The 20,284-nt window shown below is 42.2% G+C and overlaps 1 protein-coding gene across 2 annotated transcripts in view; it reads left to right on the forward strand.

Annotated features, from left to right (window-relative positions):
• Aebp2 (AE binding protein 2) overlaps positions 1–8,469 on the forward strand; it is a 74,449-nt gene extending 65,980 nt beyond the window's left edge. The window contains exons 7-9 of one of the 2 annotated variants that reach the window (XM_004626109.2): positions 2,040–2,153; positions 4,756–4,782; positions 5,339–8,469. In XM_004626109.2, the coding sequence (XP_004626166.1) occupies positions 2,040–2,153; positions 4,756–4,782; positions 5,339–5,384 (187 nt within the window). In that variant the 3' untranslated portion in view covers positions 5,385–8,469. Of the gene's footprint in view, positions 1–2,039; positions 2,154–4,755 lie in introns of both variants that reach the window. The other variant, XM_012513592.2, reaches the window with a different exon arrangement.
• The last annotated feature ends 11,815 nt before the right edge of the window (positions 8,470–20,284 follow it).

The following is a 20,284-nucleotide window of genomic DNA, read 5'->3' on the forward strand; positions in this document are numbered from 1 at the left end:
ATATACATGAATGAGACTTTGTGTATGCTTCAAAAATTAACAGTATATAGCTAATACTTGTTCCCCTCCCCAATACTGTTTTCCCAACTCCTTTCTAAGGAGATGCTTCCAAGTGTGGTATTGACTAATAGTTGTTACACGGATTTGAAAATGAACAAGGCACGTTAGTATAGTAAGAAAGTCTGTGAGTTTTCAGATCCGGTGGTTTTAGGGACACATTTTCCCCAGCTTTCTCTGAGTTATCATGTCCTGCACATGTGCGCATGCGCACAACCAGACACACGCACACACACACTCACACACACAAATCACAGCTCTACTCCACAAGCTAGACTGGTTTTGTGAACATGCTAATCTTCATTTATGTGATGACTTTTTGCTAAAAATTAAAGCTGTTTCTGTTTACTATAAAAAAGTGATGCAAAAATCTCACAGTACACACTGTACAAAATGTTAAAGAGTGGTAAGGGCTTCCTCTCTGAAGATTGGTGCCAGCTTATAGACCCATCCACTCCATTAGAGCGCTCATCTCTCTGGTTTACTGTCAGCATCGGCTTCTATGTTGGGAGTGCTGGGTGTTGAACTCAGTATCTTGCATGTGCGCTTTTGCGCATGCTCTGAGCCACACTGCTCTCATTCCAAGTAGTATAATTTTTTTTTAAAAACTGTTCTTCAGGTGTTTTTTTTGAGATAAGAGTCTCATTGTGCAGTTCAGTCTGGCCTTAATTAAACTCACTGTGTAGCCTCAGGTAGCTTCAAATTGGTGGCGATCCTCCTACCTCAGCCTCTCCGGTGCTGGGATTATAGCTGTGTACCACCACACCTGACCAAACTGGTCTCATTTTGGTGAGCAAGTGATTTTTTTGTGTGTGTGCCCCCTCCCCATGAATTCTCATTTACTTCTCATTGCTATTTAAGATCACTTTATATTGAAGATACAAACATTAGCTCTTTTAAAAAGTGTCAAAAATCGGGCCAGCCAGATAGCTCAGCAGATTAAAGTCACTGCTTAGGTAGACACAGGGGCTGGGGTTTGATCTCCAGCCTGTCCCCTCGGGGGCGCACTGAGACGTCTGGGCTTGGTGGTGTGCGCCTGTAATCTCAGTGCTTGGGAGGCTGAAAAACACGAAGGAACACTATAAGTCCGAAGTCCGATCTGCATAGTGAGACCTGTAGACCCTGTACATAATTTAAAAAATGTTGGGCCGGCCAAATAGCTCAGTGGATTAAAGCAAGCAGGGGCGGTGGGTTCGATCCTCGGGCCTGCCTTGTGGGCCCCGCCCCCTGTGGCTTGCTGAGAGGGCAGTTGAGACTGGGCGTGGTGGCATGAGCCTATAATCCCAGGACGTGGGAGAGTGTAAACAGGAGAATCACTGGGAGTCTGATCTAGTAGTGAAACCCTGAACATCCTGTAGACCCTTCCCTAAAATACAGGAAAAAAAAAAAAAAGGTCAAAATCAAGTATCTAGTGTTTTGAATATTGAGTTTTTTTCATTCTTTTTTTCTTCACTTTTTAAAAAATTATTTCAGGGGCCGGGGACATGGCTTAGTAGAAAAGGCCTGAGTTCAGTACCCGGTTCTGCCAAAAAAAAAATGTATTTGGTACAGTCTCACTACACAACTTAGACTTGTGATTATAGGCATGCGCCACCACACCTGTACTCTTTTCACAAGCTCAGCATGCCCTGGGGATGAGGCCCAGGCCAGTGTGGCATGTGATATTGAGTAATTTAAGTATAAATATGCTTTTTCAAACTTTTTTCCAGATAGGATTTTGCTTGCTAAGTTGCTAGAGGGCCTAAACTTTCTTCCTGCCTCAGCCTCACAGAGTTCTGAGGTCACAGTTGTGTTCCCCCACCCCTGCCATTTCTTTTGTGAGAGTCCACGTGATGCCAAGTTTAGATGACTGAGCTTCCCTTGCCTCTGGAGGCTTGTTAGTGTAGGCAGACCACCCCACAGTACCAGCCCCCGGGTGGGAAGCAGATGGAGGAGAAATCTAAAATGAGTGTTTTTAGTGTCTTTTTTAAAACAATTTACAGTCTGCCAGATGTGTGGGTGAATGAGAGTGAACGACATCAATTGAAAACTAAAGTAGTTCATTTATCAAAGCTACCCAAAGATACTGCCTTGCTTTTGGATCCAAACATATACAGGTAATTTATTTCTTTACTTTTTAATTTTAATATTTAGTCTAAGTATTGGAGAAGTTGGGGTTTATTTTTGAGTATAGTTTACATGTCCTTTATCTAAAATACTTAGGACCAGAAATGTTGTAAGTTTATTTTTAAATTTTAGAATATTTGCACAGACACTGCCTAGAAAGCTTTAGATTTCAGTGCATTTTGAACTTCAATGTGGGATAGTCAACCTCTACTGAATATTAGCACTGCATGCCTTACTTTCATTCCATTTGTCATGTGGAATTTATGGCACATAACAAGGATAAAATCCAGAAAAATAGTAGCTTGGTAAAGTTTATAGGCCTGGCTAATTCTAGATTTATCTGAAGTTAAGTGGCTTCTGTTTTAAGTATGCAGTTCTTTGTGTCTTACTAGCCCAGAGAACCTGGGAATTTATCACTGTCCTAAATACCATTAACTAGTTGTCTTTTTAAGGATCTGTATGTTTCTCATAGAGCAGTTTAAGTATTGTGTGTCCAGTCCTGGGGGGTTCAGTCCCGCTCTGCTCTACCCTTTTCCTGGGGCATGGTGGTACCAGCAGGACAGCTCCACCCCTCCCACTCCCTGCACATATATAACCCCTCCCTGGCCCTTGGAATTAAGGCGGCAGTTTGGAGTTTAGGTGCATCCTGTGCACAAGGCTACAGTGTGCACTCAGCTCCACAGTGTCTTTGCCCAAGCGTGATTAGCAAAGGCTGAAAATGGTTAAAATAGTCTCTAAATGCTATTTAAATGAAATAGCTTCTTCTTTTCTTTTTTGTACTGGGAATCAAAATCAGGACCTCATGCTTGCCAGACAGGTTTCTTGCCGCTGTGCTATATCCCTGGTTTGAAATAGCTTTAAATGCCAGGAATAAAATTATAATCTAACATGTTTTACATGGGAATAGGTTGAACTGGAAATAAGGTGACATAACTGAAGGGTTTCTCGATGTGGGGCTTGCCGTGTAGTTCAGGCAGCAGCCCTTCTGTATCCCATCACACCAAGCTAGTTGGAGGATGTTTTAATTTTCGTAGTTAGCAGGTTTTCATAGTGGTAACTGAGCACCTCACAGATTTTGTTCATTCCATGACTCAGTTGTTTTGAATGTTGCTGAGTGTAGCACAGTTCCTATATTTTTGAGAGATTTTTATGAGAAGGAATATTTATTTGGTGGTGGGATTGAACCCAAGGCCTCCACCCTGAGCCACCTCCCGAGCACTTTTTATTTTTTCCCAGCCCTTTTAAAATGTTTTATTTTGAGACGGAGTCACTATAAGTTGCTCAGGTAGGACATGGACTTCCCAGCCTTGCGTATCAGCTGAGAGTATAGGTCTGCACCACCTCGCCAGCTTCAGGATGAGATTCTAACAGAAAGGGCCTTGCTTTGTGGTGACAGCCAGACTGATTTTTCTTTCGAAAATTTCCTTTTTGATCATCCTTTGGTTAAACTGCATTTAGCAGTGACATTTGTTCTTTGTATGATGAGATAGATAATTCAGGAGAGGATCGAGGGAAATGCACTGCCAAGAAGGTGGAAAAGTGACAATTTACTGTACTTCTTTATCAAGAGAAAATTAGTGTTCGTTTCCTTTTGAGGGGAGAGGTTAACTTAGCACCGGAGAAGATGTGCCTCATGTGCCTGTGTTCCCTCAGAGGCTGGCTGCCCCGGGAGGCCAGCAGGGAGGGGCAGGCCCACTCTACCTGTGCAGGGGGCTCCTTCTCCCTCCCCCACTTCCTGACTCATGGGAGCAGCTCACTTTCATTGCTCTTGTGCCGTGTAAGTGCAGTTTCGGTATTTTTGTGCAAGAGATTTAACGAAGTACTAATGTTGAGAAGTACATAGGAATGCCATTGGATGATAATTCTCAAAGTTTTTGATTCTACAGCCACCAGTTTCATTCTTGGGAAATGAGGACACTGAAGTCATTAGGTGCTTCTGTGGATATAATTTCCTGAGCTGTCCCTCCCCCGCCTCCACTGAGAAGTAGAGCAGTGCAGTTGTGGAAGCCCCTTTCTTTGCCGTGGTGCAGCATGGAGTTTCTTGATGTGGACTAGGAAATGGGGAAGTAGGCAGGGAAAAGTTACCCTAACTTACATTTTAGGAGGAACAAATACATACTTCTGTCTGACTTTCCAAAAATATCTTCAGAATAGTCTAAGAACATCATTTATTTGGGATCCGAACATGGGTTTTTAAACTAGTAGCAATTGGTTAAAATGTGTTAGATGTTAAATTCTTTCTTAGGAACACATTAGCAAGCTACAGGAAAGATTAAATAGCTCTTGTTATGTAACTGAGTATATTGTTTCTTTTTGCCCTTGTATGTATGTATGTATGTATGTATGTATGTATGTATTGAGGCAAGGTTTTGCTGTTATTGCCTGGGTGACTTTGAATTCCTGGGCTCAAGAGATGGCCTGCTCCAGCCTCCCCATAGCTGGGACTGTCGGCACCAGCATGTGGACAGGGCTTTTATTGATGCTCTGTGGTCATCACATTGCCTGTATCTGTTTTTTTCATTTCTTGTTTGAACTGCTCATTGTGTTTTAATTCAGTTGAATAAAAGAAAATTCCTTTTTCTCTTTTTCTAGAACAATGCCGCAGAAGAGGTTGAAGAGGTAAAAAAATAAATAAATACATAAAAGCAAACAAGCGGGGACACCTGCAGTCTTAGTCACTGACAATGGGTTTAGGAAAAGTTGCACATTAGAGTCAACCCCTTCCTCTTTTTTTTTTTTTTTTTTCTTCTAATCCAGTATTTAGAGTAATATTTATGCTTAGCGTAAACATTCTGTGAATGGAGTAGGCTCTCTGTGGAGTATATTAATATATTACTGTAATCCACACTCATGGAATGGTACTGCGGGAGCCTGAACAGACACTGTTTGGCAACTTAGGAACAGCTTCTGAAAGGCTTTGCATGCGTGCTGCTTTAAGCTGCTTTTTTTTTTTTTTTTTTTTTTCCCTTTAGTGATTACAGTAGTTTCATTGGAAAGAAAAATAATCACAACACATGCCCTTCCAAATACCAAAAGCACTGGAAGGATATTTGTCTTGACAGTATCTATTGATTTGAAGTCGTATTAGGCAATATTTAATGAAAATTCTCGAGATAATTAACTTTTCAGCCATGATAAATAGATGTGATTGGTTGCCATTTGTGTTCTTTTGCAGAACTCTGATAAGAAAAGTGTTCAATTTGTATTTAAGCAAACCGTGAACAGCATTTGCAATCAACTAAAAATTCGTCTATCGAATTAGGGCTGAAAGTCTCTGTTAAAGAGTGTCGCAGTGTCTGGTGGCTCCCTTTCAGGACTAGGGCTTTCTCATGGAGTACAGTATATTGATATTTACTTGGATAACTCACTTTGTTAACGGTTTTTGAAAAACCTCTTTCAAATTGGAATATTTGTATTTTCATTTAACCTATATGACTCTAATTTTTTTCTGAGGAAAGCATTTGGTTTTTGAATTGTTTTTTCTTAATGTAAGAAAAATTGTATTTTTTTTAAAGTATCTTCAAACTGAATCTTTTATGCACCAAAGTTGGTTTTGAAAAGGAAAATAAAAATCATTTTCTTGCTTGGTAAGCAAGAAGCCATATGGAATTTTTTTTAACTTACAGAAATGGAAATATGTGTAACTTGTTAGTATTGTATCAAACAAATGTTCCATAGAGTTAATAGAACATTGCTTGTAAATAATTCAGCAGATTTGTAATATATTTTTATATTATGAAATGTACTGTAGATGTTTTTCTAGAGGCATGAAAGTTAAATGTATATATTATGGTAGAAATAATATTGAAGGATATTGTAATTCACTAGTGCTGCCAGAGGAATTGTTAATAAAGCACCTTCTTTAACAATAAATGTCTTTTGCAGACCTAAGGACTATGTACTACTGTTAATATCTATAAGAACAAAACATTGAACAGCCTTCCAGAAAGTCTTTGAGGGAGGACCTGTACCCGAAATAAAATTAAGGCACTCATTTCTGATAGTGACCGTGAAGTCCATTTTTTCCTTACTGTTGGAAGGACATACTGTAAAGTATATGGTTATAGGCAGTCAGACTGCACAAAATACTCCTAATTGAGGAGTTTTCACTTTACTACACTGATATGAACCAGCAGTTTTTACACTAAATTTATAAAATAAATAATAGACAAAAATATAGAACTAAACCTTTGGTTCCAAAATGGGAAAGATTCCATGATATAGAAATCATTTCTCATTTGTTTAAAAAAGTGGTAAAAATTATGGGAGACTTTATTCGTTAACAGTGGGGTAAAGAGCTATATACATAAAATGAGTCATATAAAACTAAAGTGCAAAAAAGCACTGCTACTAGAAGACATTCTGGAAAGGTTGTTTAATAAGGGTATTATCAACATGATCTGTAGCAAATGTGATTTTATTTTTTAAAAGAAAAGAAAAGCAGTGTGCTTTTTTACTATTTTTGTTGTCTTTGCTTAAGCACTTCATTAGTTGCTTTATTTTGTATCTGCGAAGTAATCTGCAATCTCTTTTGTTCTTTTTAAATTTTGTTTTGTTATAAAATTGCCAAATAGAAGTTTCAGATATATAGTTTGTGCCTGTATTTTTATTTTATTTTATTGCTTCATTGTCTTGTAAGTCATCCTTAATTGACCGATGATTGTAGACTTTGCTTGAGTATTTTTTTCTAATAAAACAAAGCAAATCACATTTAGCTTCAAATTGTAACACTTTGATTAAATTTTCAAGTGACACCTGAATATACACACCCAAAATTGTCTTCAGGGGCCCAGTGAATAAAGGCCATTCGTTGTGTAGAGATGCCTCAACGTTGGCCAGATTTCATGGCTAGTGATTAGCCCTGGAGTCCTCGGTCACTCACTGTCCTTTTGCTGCTCATCTAACTTTGGTTTGATACTAATAGCACACCAAAAAAAATATGGAATTAAAATGAGCTAATTTTATAGCTTGTATGTATACACATATATACTTACACACGTTCAGATATGATTGGAAAGTGTGAACATTTTAATCCTTGTTGTTCATTTATTGATACCTCCTTGTCTGTATTATTCTCACTGCCCGTCTACATAGTTCTTTCTACTCCCAAGTAGGACGTTCGTAATATGGTGCCTGAAATGATGTCTCACTCCGCATCCACGTGCAGTCTTGCACTGGGCAAGCTGCACCCGCACACGCAGCCTCTGGGTGGCAGGGTGGCCGCCAACTGCTGCTCCCTGCGCCGGGGCGGCGAGCAGCAAGACCTCAGGCCTACAAGCCTGAAATCCGTACTGTCTGGTCTGTAGGAAGAGTTGGCTGCTCTCTCCCTTGTCAGGTGATAAAACTTGGGAGAATGAACTTAAACCTTGGATTTTTTACATATTGGACTTTAATATAATAGTGTTGAGTTAAGACAGTACATTCAATTTGGTGAAAGCTGTTTGGTACTATTTTACAGTAAACGTTGCCGTATTAGGCTCCTACAACAAATGTTTTGGGGAACTTTTACATTGAATTTGTTAATAGTTATATAACCCATCATTTTACCATTTGTATTTTTGTATTTTGTTTCACAAAATAGAAGAAATTGAGATTTTGTATATCAGATTATGTTTAAACCATAAGGCACATCTGCTTTATTTAAAAGCATCTTGAAGTAGAAAATATTGTAAAGTTTAAAGTTGTTTATTTTTCTAATAAACTTTTCAGTACATAAATTTTCCCTACAGTGGCCACACATTCCTCCTGAATTTCAGATGAAAGGTAACTAAGATGGACAATAATTATACATAATTTGAGATTTGTTTCATTGGAAGTATTGATAATCATGTCAGTATACCCTTGGCTGTAAGACTTTTTCACATACTGTTTTAAAATACGCATTTACTCTTAAAAATACAGAATTTGCCAGTTGTTTAAAGCATGTTCTGTTGTTTGCTCCTTGATTTTTTTTTTTAACATGGTGAACAAAAGTGTTAGATTTTTAAATAGAATATAAAATGGATAAATAGGTTTGAAGTAGTTTAAATATTCCATGGAAAGAGTCTTTCTGTTTAGTCACAACTTTGTGAACTTGTACCTCTACGTAAGTTTTCTAAAAGCAAACAGATTTTTAGCTTATGTGAATTCTTCATGCAAAGCCATTTTATCAGGCCTGAGGTTGTGGACCTACAAGGAGATAAATATAAAAGAATTTTTAAAAGCTTTCTATTCTTAAAAAAATACAAGAAATATTTCATAAAAGGACAAGTGTTTTTAGAAAAATTTCCTGCATTCGTATTTTTAATTGTGAAAGACTGTGATCTGATATATCGCATTTTGAAATTCTAACACTATAGCTTTAATAAAAAACTATAGATTTTTAAAAATAAATTTTGTCAGTTTTGAATGGTTATAAACCTCAGTAGCCTTAAAGTACAGGAATGAAGTTTGTATTCTGGTACAGTTTTAAATATCTAGCCTGACTTATTTCCTGAAGCATATTTGCATGTCACGTGTGGACCTGTTAGTCTGAAAATTCGAAAGGATTGTGGGTGGATTGGAGCAGGGATTATGTGGTGTTTTTCTAGGTCCTTGTTCTTTCCTGCAAACAGTGGCTACCAGTGGATGGGGAGACAGACGTAAATCACAGCAGCATGGGGCGTTGTGCTTTTAAGTCTAGTTCATTCTGTGTAGTCTATGCTGGCCTCAAACTCACTGTATAGTCCAGCCTGGCCTTGAACCCTCAGTGTTCTGCTGCAGCCTCCCAAGCAGCAAAGTTCTTTCTTTTAAAATTATATTCAATACTCAGTGGAATAAGCGCTTCCCTGGCAAGTGCAAGGGCCTGAGTTCAATTCCCGGTTCTGCAAAAAAAAAAAAAAAAAAAAAAAAAAAAAAAATTATATTCAATATATGAAGAATATTTTGAAATAATACTATTTTGAAGGATTTAGTATTTGGTTCTTTTTTTTTTTTTTTTTTTTTTTTTGTGGTACCAGGGATTGAACTCAGGACCTTATGCTTGCCAGGCAGGCGCTTATTCTACTGAGCTATCTCCCTGGCTCAGTATTTGGTTCTTGATTTGAATTTTTTGTCAGGGTTCCAGAGAACACTGCTGCAGACCCTATCTATCTTCGGCATTGTTTCTGTGCTTTTTCTAAATTTTACCAGCTTATGAAGTTATCATGAGTATGTTTCATAAATTTATGTGTATTTGCATGCCTGTTGGCCTTGTTGTTCATAAAACAATAACTCCTGGAGGGCCTTTTTGGAAAAATGGTAAATTTTTGGCAACAGGCTGTGTAGAGAAGACTAGATTATAAAACACGAGTTTGCTCTTTTGAGGGTGGGAGGGTGGTGTGGAGCTTTGCTTGTTGGTCATGTGCTGTGCGAGTCACGCCCCTGCCTTGAGGGTTTACTCTGAATAGCTGAGCCAGGTGCAGGTCTAGTGTAGACACTCTTCTGCATTGCAGGGGAACGGGCTACAAGTGTCTCAGCGTGGTCCTCTCGTATCCTGTGGAAGATAGCCTAGTTTTTATTTTTTTAAAGCTTGCGCTGTGAATGTCAGTCTCTTAGCTTCTCTTCTTTCCATGTATATCTCTCCCTAAATCACCTAAAAGATCAGACTCCTTTCCCGTTTTTTAGGATTTTGCTGTTTGAGTCGAAAGTCTCACTATGTAGTTCAGATTGGCCTTGAACTCATGTCCTGCATCAGCCCCCCAAGTGCTGGGGTTACAGCCCTATGCCACCATGCACAGCTCAGAATTCTCTTTAAAATTTAGGATAGTAAACTGTTCTTTCAAAGTTTGTTGTAAACATCAGTATTTTCCTTTAAATTACTATTTTGGCAATAGAAGTGATACAAGGAGAAAAACTGACCTCGGGTGGGTGACCTCCAAATGATACTGGCAACCTCCAAGTGATATAGGGAAAACATCATCCCCTGACCTGACCTGTGAGTTCCTGTTCTCTAAAACCAAAGAATGAATTTTAGGAACAGAGGTTATGAGCAGAATATATTTACTGAGGGAAAGAAAGCTCCTGTCTGAGAGAGGGACAGGAGGGCGGTCTGAGCGGGTAGCCCTCGGGAAGCTGTCTCTTCCAGGGACTTTTATAGTGTAAAACCATGTGGTGCTAAGGTGGAGAAAGGGGGAACTCCCTTAGGTGGATGTGGGGTGGGACAAAACTGTGATCAGCCAATGAGATCACAAGCACCATTGCTCAGGTAAATTGATTAAGTCCAGGACCAAATGGGGGAAGTGAGTCACATGGCAAGCGGGCACGAATGTAGAACAGGAGTTTATGAGGTAGCCATCCAGCAGTAGTCGGATTAATGGTTCTTCTGGCTCCCTCAGGGTGATGATCAATCTCGGATGCCAATCTTTAAGGAGGTCGGCATTTGTTTGATCTCTGGTCTTTAGGTCTGGCCCACTGCGGGAGCATCCATCCCTCCCAGAGTTGCAAGATATCTTGTCTTCTGTGGTATTTCCTTGGAGGGCCTGGCCCTGTCTGACTGCCTATAATATTTCTATCTAACTCGGCTGCCTGCAACAGAAGTAAGCAACAGTGTAGGAACTAGGAAGAAGAGTAAAAATTGTTACTTTGAACTCACCACATCTGTCTGGCCTCCATGTCAATATTTTGGTTTATTCTTCCAAAACTTGTCCACATTTAAATAGTTGTGCACCCAGTTCTGTGATTTTGGCCTTTTTTTCTACTTCAGGAAAATGATGAAAGGTCTGCTTCCTGAGTGCGTGGACGACAGGCACATAGAACATTTGTATCTCCACTTACAGATGGGAGTGTCTGAAGAATCTTAGGCCAATTGTTAATATTGTGAATGAAAAGCCCCCATAAGCACCTGTGAGTCCACGTTAGCGTGTGTGTGTGTGTGTGTGTGTGTGTGTGTGTGTGTGTGTGTATCTCTGTGGTGCCAGAGGAGGGCTGCGGCCCTTTCCTGTCCCCCTGGCTGTGTCTGCCTTCTGCAGATGTGGGCAGCCTAAGCTGCTTGCACTCATTACAGGTTCCCATTGTCTGGGGTTTTATGTAAGTGCACTCATACAGTATGTATTACATACCTGCTTTCAGCACAAATGATTTTCAAATGTATATCAAGTTTTATATGTATGGGTTATTTGTAGCTGAAGGTAATGGGCAGCAAAAAATCTGAACTCATCTTCAAATCTTTACTAACTAAAGAGAGACGTGGTGTGGTTAGGGAGCATCAAAGACATTTATTTTTATTTATTTATTTTTTAAATTTTTTTTGGCAGAACCGGGGATTGAACTCAGGCCCTTGCGCTTGCCAGGGAAGCGCTTATTCCACTGAGCCATCTCCCTGGCCCCTACAAAGACATTTTAGACAGTTTAAAAAATTACGAAGTTTTATAACATCTATATTTAGGGTTGTATGGCTTAGGATGGAGGTCTCTCTTTTGCATGTGTGAGGAAAGGTAGTCCAGGCTGGTCTCAAGTTCACTGCAGTCCTCCTGCCTCAGCCTCCTGCATGCTGATTTTATAGACAGTGCACCACCATGCCTAGTTCTGCTTTTGAGCTTTTAGCCTGGGCTGGTACACATTGAGCCTTCACAGTTTCGTCACTTGTGCACAGTTGGGATTTTCTGGCCTGGGTCCTAGGTCCTGACCTGGAGGTTTCTGTCCTGACTTGCTGTGTTACTTAGCAAGGTGGTTTTCTGTATTGGCTTATGGCTAATTTGGGGAGGAAGTTGTCGCTGTAGGACCCAAATTCTCTTGATGGTTCTGAGCAAAGATTCTTTTGAGGTCATTGTTGTTAGGCAGACTGATGCTGGCCTGGAAACTGGAAGTTCAGCTTCGAATGCTTTTTTTTTTTTTTTTTTTTTTCCAGAACTGGGCATTGAACTCAGGCCCTTGCGCTTGCCAGGGAAGCGCTTATTCCACTGAGCCATCTACCTGGCCAAGAAAACTGGAAGTTCAAACCTTTAAAAGTACCTAGTAACCTGCTATGGCACATTGCTGTAGCTTCGCTAGTGTACATGAGACCCAGGTGTATGCACAATTAGTGATGTTTTCAGATTCACATCGGGCTATTCTCATGCAAAATTATAGTATTTCTGTTCTTGTCATTAACGATCCCTCTCCCCTTGTGATATTGTATTAACAATACTTGGGGAGGAGGACTGACAAAATTTGCCTGTTGGTGTGATGCACACCTATAAATCCAGTACTCAGGAGGCTGAGACAGGAGGGTCTTGAGTTCCCAGCCATGCTGGGCTATGCAGTGAGTTCAAGGCTGGCCTGGACTACTTTTCACTTGATCTTAGCCAAAAGACTGAGAAGCGATGGCCCAGACTACTTTGCAAGACTGTCTTTTTAGGGGAGGGTGAGATGGCTCAGTGGTCTAAAGCACCTACTTAGAACAAGCTTAGCAACGCACAGGGACTGCGGTTCAATCCCCCAGCACCACATGCCAGCCAGCCCCGCCCCCTGGTGGGCTGAGCTGGCCACACACACACACACACACACACACACACACACACTATCTTTTTAAAAAAACAAGGCCAGGGATACAGCTCTGTGGTACAGCGTCTGCCTTGCATCATGAGTTCGATTTCGGTACCCCCCCTTTACCCAAAAAAGAATCAATTAAATGGAAGAGTAACGGGTGAGGGGTTTACATGTAGCAATGCATTTCTCACAGTTCTGTAGGCAGAGCTGTGAGTTCAGTGCCTGCCCTGTTGGGCTATGTTGGGACCTCGTAGAGGTGCACACCGCGGGCATCAGCCCTCACACTGTGGGCCAGGCGTGTGCGCGCTCGGCAGTCATGACAGCTTCCTACAAGGCACAGCCACCCCGAGCCCAGCCTGAGGGTTAGCTTTCAACATGCAGTAGGGGGAGCGACCGCACTGAGGCACCTGCTTGACCTAATCCAGCGCCACAGCTTGGTGGCTGCACTGTGGTGTCGCCTGCCCCCATCCCTGGCCTGCATCCTGATTGCTCCTGCATGGTGCCTGCCCAAGAGAGGTCAAAACTGCATTTGCGGTAAGGCTTCCACCAAAACCACGGTATAGTGAAACCATAAGTAGCACCACTGATCATTACACGGGAGTGTCTGTATGGATCGGGTGGAGAACGAACAGCCCGTCAGCACAGAAGATCAGTGTGCAAGGGAAGGCAGTAAATAGGACAAGGCCCCATCGCTAGCAAACCTAGGGGTGCCAGGGACACGACTACACCAGTGAATGCCCGGAGGCAGTGATGTGGCTCCCATGAGGGCTGGCACTGGGTCAGTTGCAGTCGGGGCGTCCTCGGGAGTGATGTCCGCAGGGACCTAAGTGAGGGGCCTTGCAGCTTCTGTAAAAGCAGCATTCGGGGCTATGTCAATGATTTATCCCTCCTGTGGCAGGAAAGCAGTCACAGCCATGCAGCCGGATGCACAGCCCTGTTCTAGTAGAACTTAGAGGCAGTGGCCGTGGGCCAGGGTTGGCACACTGGCCTAAGCTTCCTGCCCACGTCAGTGCCCTAAGTCGCTAGACAGCACGTTGAGTTTTCTTCTAAGCAAGATCAGTCACTGCAGGGCTGAGAACAGGTGAGTGAAATAGGTACTTATTTTATGTTGTATTGTATCACAGTTGTACTTAAGTTTCGCTAACCTTTTTGCATCTTTCTAGGTTATGTATCTACCATATCCTATCCGTCCTTTTACCCTCTCCTGTACCTTTTGATCCCCTCCTTCCTGACCCCTTGCTTGGTCTCCGATAATCCCTTTCACTTTCACGTCATTTCCCCACTGCGTGGTTGTGTGAGCCTGTAATCCCAGCTCTTGGGAGGTTGTAAACAGGCGGATCACTACGAGTCCAGTCTAGTAGTGAGACCCTGAACACCCTGTAGACCCTCCCCTAAAATAAAATAAATGAATAAAAAATTTTCTGTGCGTTAAAGAAAACCCGTGATTCTTGCCTTTCTGGTTTCTGTTGCTTCACATCATGTCCGTGTATTGCACTGCAAATGAAGGAGAAAGGATTGTAGGTGATTTTTGTGGGGAGCAGAATGCACCCTCCACACCCGTGGGGCCGGAAAAGCGATTGAGGGTTTCACGGAGCCAGGGGTGGGATAGAAAGAGCTGTGCCTTGAACTGAGGTGGCCACACAGTGGGCAAGAAGAGTGACAACTAGTCCGTGTATGAGAGGTGAGATGGGTGCCTCTCCCTGCCCAGGCTGCTGCACGTGACTGCATTCACAAGACCATCTGAAGGAAGGGGAGCATTTCTAGTTTGGGGAAGGCTTCACAAGAATGAGCTCTGGGGGGAAAATGAGTGTGGTAAAGTTTCAGGTGCCTATGAAACACTGAAGTGGCAGAACGTGAGAAGGCACGCGGATGTACTCCAGTCTCAGGGAGAGACGTGAATTACCTGGGAGCGCTACAAGAAGGGTGCACAGCTGGGGTGGCTGCAGGCGGAGCCAGGAGCTTGGTCACTGCAGGCCGAGCGCCGAGCTCTGGGGTGTCTTCGTCCTGTGTTCATGGCCCATTTTCTTTCTCCCCCATCCCTTTCTACCCTCCTCAGTACTGCCAGTGAGATACTTCTCCAGCCCCCAATTTTTTATTTTGAGACAGGTTTGCAATGTTGCTGTTAACCAGACTGGGTTCAGATTTGTGATATTTCTGCCTCAGCCTTCCAGAGTGCTGGGATCACAGGCCCACACTGCCACATCCGGTCTTACCTTCAACCAGTCTTACCGGGGATTGAACTTAGGTCCTTGCACTTGCCAGGCAAGCGTTTATTTACTGAACTATCTCCCCGGCCCCTAAACCAGTCATTATTGATGTTAAATGTGATTCTTTGGTGAGCTGCTGTCTCCCAGCATTTCCCGGTACCTTGCTTCCCATCAGTCTCCAGGGCTTCCAGCATCTGCTGATGGCTGCGGCTTGAGCCATTTATCACTTCGGTGGACACAAAGTACAGGCTTTGCTGCTGTCATCCTGCAGCAGTGCTCTGCTGACATTTTCCCATCTTCCACCTGTCCTTCGTTTCCAAGTCCTGGGGTGGAATGCAGCCTGCACGTACCTGCGAAGCCGGCTGCCCTGCGCGCAGCCCAGCACTTGCCCTCTCCTTCTCCACGTGCGCTCGCTTGTTCCCTGCATGCTTCCTTTGTGACACAAGTTATTTCAGTCTCTCATGTGTCCCCTGCTCATTTTGTCCTTTCCTTGATCATTTTTCTGAGGGGTTTTAGCTTCAAGGACAAAGAGCATTTGGAAACCAAGCTGTAGGACCAGTGAAGACGTTCTGTCATCTTGAAGGGTTTCCTGTGTCACGTTCCCTCCTAGCCTCACTCCAGCCGCAGGCATCCACTCACCTCCTGTCAGCACAGATGACCTGACGTTCGTAGCTGGACTTGTATGTGATTTGAGTCAGGCGTGCAATGCATGTGTGTTCATTGCCTAGGAGAAAAGCCTACCTTTGAGATTGCTGAGCCGTACGGGAGGTATAAGTATATCTGAGTTTTTCCAAAGTGCTTGTACCAGCTGTACCATTGATATGCAATTATTTCAGTTGTCCCTTCTCTTCCTCGACACTTAGTATTGTTTGAATTTTTATGTTAATCCTCTTGACTAGTGTGTCCTGTTACTGCTTGCTTTCTTTCCTTTTTAAAAATCTTTATTTGGTACAGGGTCTAACTATGCAGCTCGGACTCATAGTGATCCTTCTGTCTCAGCTTCCCCAGCGCATAACAGATGTGTGCTACCATGCCTGGTTTCATAGTTGGCACGGTGCACCCAGGGGCTAGCATAGCATGCGGTACCAAGGATCGAACCCAGGTCCTTGTGCTTGCCAGGCAGGCGCTTAGATCACTGAGCTATCTCCCCGGCCCATGTTCTTGTTCTCTGACTTTATTTTGTATTTCCACAGTCACTAATGATAGTGAACATCTTTCCATGTGCTTATTGGCCATTTGTATGTTTTCTTAAAGATGAGGTTCAATTTTTTTTAGGAGACAGGCTGGCCTTGAGCTCCCTTTATAGACCAGGCTGGTCTGGAACTCTGGAATGTATCTTTTTTTAAAAAAAAAACAGAATTCCAGAAGAATTCACAGGAATTACACTTTCTTATCTAATCTCAGAGACAGGAACTGTTCTTTAAGATGAAGTGCCATGGATAGAGATAAGAACAAGCCAACCCAAAACACATGCTGGGTGACAGTGTTGATTTTTTTTTTTTTTTTTTTTTTTTTTTTTTTTTTTTTGATTGCTTTTTGAGACAGGGTCTCACTATGTACCCCAGGCTGGCCTTGAACTCAGTGATCCTCCTGCCTCAGCCTCTGTAATGCTTGTATTACAGGCATGTGTCACCATACCCAACATGGAAGGGAATTTTACAGCAATGAGAGTAGTAGGGTTTCTGGTGCCAGGTCAAAGCCATGCAGAAATTTAGAGAAAGAGAGGAAGCTTGGAAGCAGAGCAGAGCCCAGGGCTGGGCTGGGTAGGAACGTGGGCCAGAGCTGTCGTGCCTGCATGTGGGTGGAGTGAGGGGGTGATGGGGCTGGCCGGGCCAGGGCAGCCAGTAACATCACTGCAGTGTGGACTGTCTTCTAGGTCTATGTGGCACAGCACGACACGGATGCAGCATCTGGTTTCCTTTTCATGTTGGGCACAAGCAAGACTGGTATCTGGGCCATGGACAGAGCTGGGCTGCCCCCCTCGGGTCCTGTCTGCCCAGCAAAGGAGCTTCATTTCTCCCTGCTCTAATTGGTTCAAACACGAGCAGAAGGTAGCATTTGGTTTGCCTTGCACTGACTTGCTTCAGAAAAATTCTAAAAATACACTGGCAGTGGCCAAAATTGTGTCCGCTCTATTGCCTACAAGCAGTGATTTCCACGCTAGCATATGTGCATGTGTGATGAAAACTATAGTGAATGTTTATATTTAAAAATGTTATTTCAGGGGGCTGAGGAGATGGCTTGTGGAATAAGCACTTCCCTGGCAAGCACAAGGGCCTGAGTTCAATCCCTGGTTCCGCAAAAAAAATGTTATTTCAGTAGAAGATACATTGCCATGAATCCCCCTCAGAGTATTCTCACTTGCCTCAAACACATTGATTCCATTGTTCTGGCCACATTCTGAAGCAGTTCTGGAAGTCTTCTTTCATGAGTGCTGTTGTGGCTGCTGCAATATCCTAAATTAATTCCAGATATTTACCTTATATGGTCATTTTGACTTTGGGGGAGAGCCAGACCTTGTACAGTGCCACATCTAGTGTGACTAGGTGCATGGGACACACTGTCATATTTTTCTGAGCCTGCTTTTCTGCTAGATGGCAGTTGGCAGCAGCATTCCTCATATCTGTGACCCCACTTGTAAAGACATCCGTGAAAGAGGACTTCCAGAGCTGCTGCAGAAAGTGGCAAGAGTGACGGGGTAGCTGTGCTAGGTGTCTTAGTCATCTCCTTCCTGAGACTCCATACCCAACACCCACAGCTTGAAGAAGGAGAGGTTTGACACTGACAAAGGATGTACAATCTGAGGTACAGGATTTCAGGATAAATCCTGAGGGGATTTCATTGACCTTATCAGATTCAAAAGCTATAACTCTTGTTGCATAGGTCTTGCTTTATCTTGGTCTTAAACATCCAGCAGAAAAGTACAAAAATGAAATATAAGAAGTAAAGCCGGGCTGCTGAGATGGCTCAGTGGTCTAACGCACCTACTTAGAACAAGCTTAGCAAAGCACAGGGAGCACGGTTCAATCCCCCAGCACCACATGCCAGCCAGCCTCACCCCCTGGTGGTCTGAGCTGGCCACACACACACACACACACACACACACACACACACACACAAATAAATAAATAAAATTTAAAAAAAAAAAAAAAAGTAAAGCCATGCTGTTATGTTGAGCTGTAGGGGACTCAGGTCAACAGTTTCTGACATTGCCAGTGAAGCGGAAGACCCAATACTATTATGGACTACTGGACTCTTTTAGAATATTTTGCTGAGTTAACACACCTATAATATTCAAATAATGGAACTAAAGGGGATACAGGTAAATGTCCATTTTGTATCTGTGTATTCAAAATGGTTAGACTAGATATATAGTTACATTCTCTTAATGAATAGAGGAATTTGTTCTAATAATGTTTGCAGATAGGATATCATGTCCGCATCTTCTACAACAATTAACCACTAGGAAGAATGTATGCAGTGTGTTAATTATTGAAACTGTCCTGCCAAAAAAAAAAAAAAAAAAAAAAAAAAAAAAAAAAAAACCAGTGGATGGATTATGCCCTAGAATGTTTCTGTAATAATCCCTGTGCCATGAGAATGTCATGTTTTTATTTTGTATTTTGGCTTACAAGTATTTTCTAATCTTATCCAATGTCCAGTACTGCTTTTATAGTAGTAGAAGCTTATATGACTAACTTCGATGGTGCTTATGAAAATGTAATAAAATCTTTTCTAAAAATGTGTTTCCCCTCAAAAAAATAAAAAAATAAAACCTTAAATTATAAATGTTTAATATAAAAAAGTAAAGCCATATTAATATGCTGCGCTTAAAAGGCTCAAGTCAACAACTTCTGACATTGCCAGTCTTACGAAAGACCTACTACTATTATGGACTACTGGACTATATTGGATTATTTTGCTGAATTCACGTACCTACAATATTTAAACAGCAATGGAGGGGCTGGAGAGATGGCTCAGTGGTCTAAAGCACCTACTTGAAACAAGCTTGGCAAAGCACAGGGACCGCGGTTCAATCCTCCAGCACCACATGCCAGCCGGCCCCGCCCCCTGGTGGGCTGAGCTGGCCACACACACACACACACAATAAATAAATGTAATAAATAAAAATAAATAAATATTTAAAAAAAATAAACAGCAATGGAATACCCATCTCTGACAAAACTAAACAAAAAAAGATATAAAGGAAGGACTATTTTGTATCTGTATATTCAAAATACAATAGATACACAGCTGCATTCTCCTAATTCAGTGAACAGAGAGATTTGTTCTAATAGTGTTTGTGGACAGGATATCATGTCTGCATCTTGTACAAGGAATAACCACTAAGACAACAGTATGCAATGTATTAATTATTGAAACAGTCCTACTAATCGGATTTGAAACTGTCTCATTGCTGTTAATAATATTATTGTTTAAACAATAACATTGTTTCTCAATAAAATTATTTTTTTAAAAGAGAGGGTTATTTGACTGAGGTTTTTTAGTCCATAGTTGGCTGGCTCTAGGGCAAGAAGAGCGTAGTCAGGGTGGCGATCTGCTCATCTCAGAGAGATCAAGAAGCAGGCCTGGTTAGCTCAGCAGACTAAAGCACCAGCTTGGGCAGACCCAGGGACCAGGGTTCGATCCCTGGCGTGCTGTGCCAGCTCTGCCCCTGGGGTGCACTGAGACCACGATTGAGACTGGGCATGGTGGCACTTGCCTTTAATCTCAGCTCTTGGGAGGCTGAAAACAGGAGGATCACTATGAGTCCGAGCTGTGTAGTGAGACTCTGTACCAAATATATAAAAAAATTAAAAAATTCATATTATATTACTGTATATATTTATACACACATATACATAGCCACACACTGTACAACAATACTTTAGTCAATGACAGGTACTGTAGTTCCTTAACATTGCATATGGAGCTAAAAAAATCTATCACACACTTTCTTTTTTTTTTTTTTTTTTTTCCAGAACCAGGGATTGAACTCAGGCCCTTGCACTTGCCAAGGAAGCGCTTATTCCACTGAGCCATCTACCTGGCCCCTTACACACTTCCACTGAACTGTCTGATGTGCAATGCGTTACTGATTGTGTACATGGGGACACTGATGTAGACAAAACCACTGCTCTACCAGTCATGAAAGTAGAGAGCACGCAGTTATGGGCAGCGTGAGTACTGGAATGATAAGAACCAGTGCCTGTGGTACCAGCATATGTAATTACTTTCTATCGTTATGTTAGTGAGCTACTTGGGAGAAGTGCTTACTGTATACTGTGCCGTGTTCTGTCGCAGCCAGCCTCACCTGTCTGTGTTTACCGCACATCCTTATTGCATCACGGGATGCTGAGTAACCCGCCTGTCTCACGCAGCTTTGCACAAGCGCCTCCTGTGATGTTCTCACTGGACGGCAGCACCTCATGATGTCATGATGTATGGCT

The sequence above is a fragment of the Octodon degus genome, unplaced genomic scaffold (genome assembly GCF_000260255.1).
Source record: "Octodon degus isolate 3935 unplaced genomic scaffold, OctDeg1.0 scaffold00012, whole genome shotgun sequence".
Taxonomy (NCBI): Eukaryota; Metazoa; Chordata; class Mammalia; order Rodentia; family Octodontidae; genus Octodon; species Octodon degus.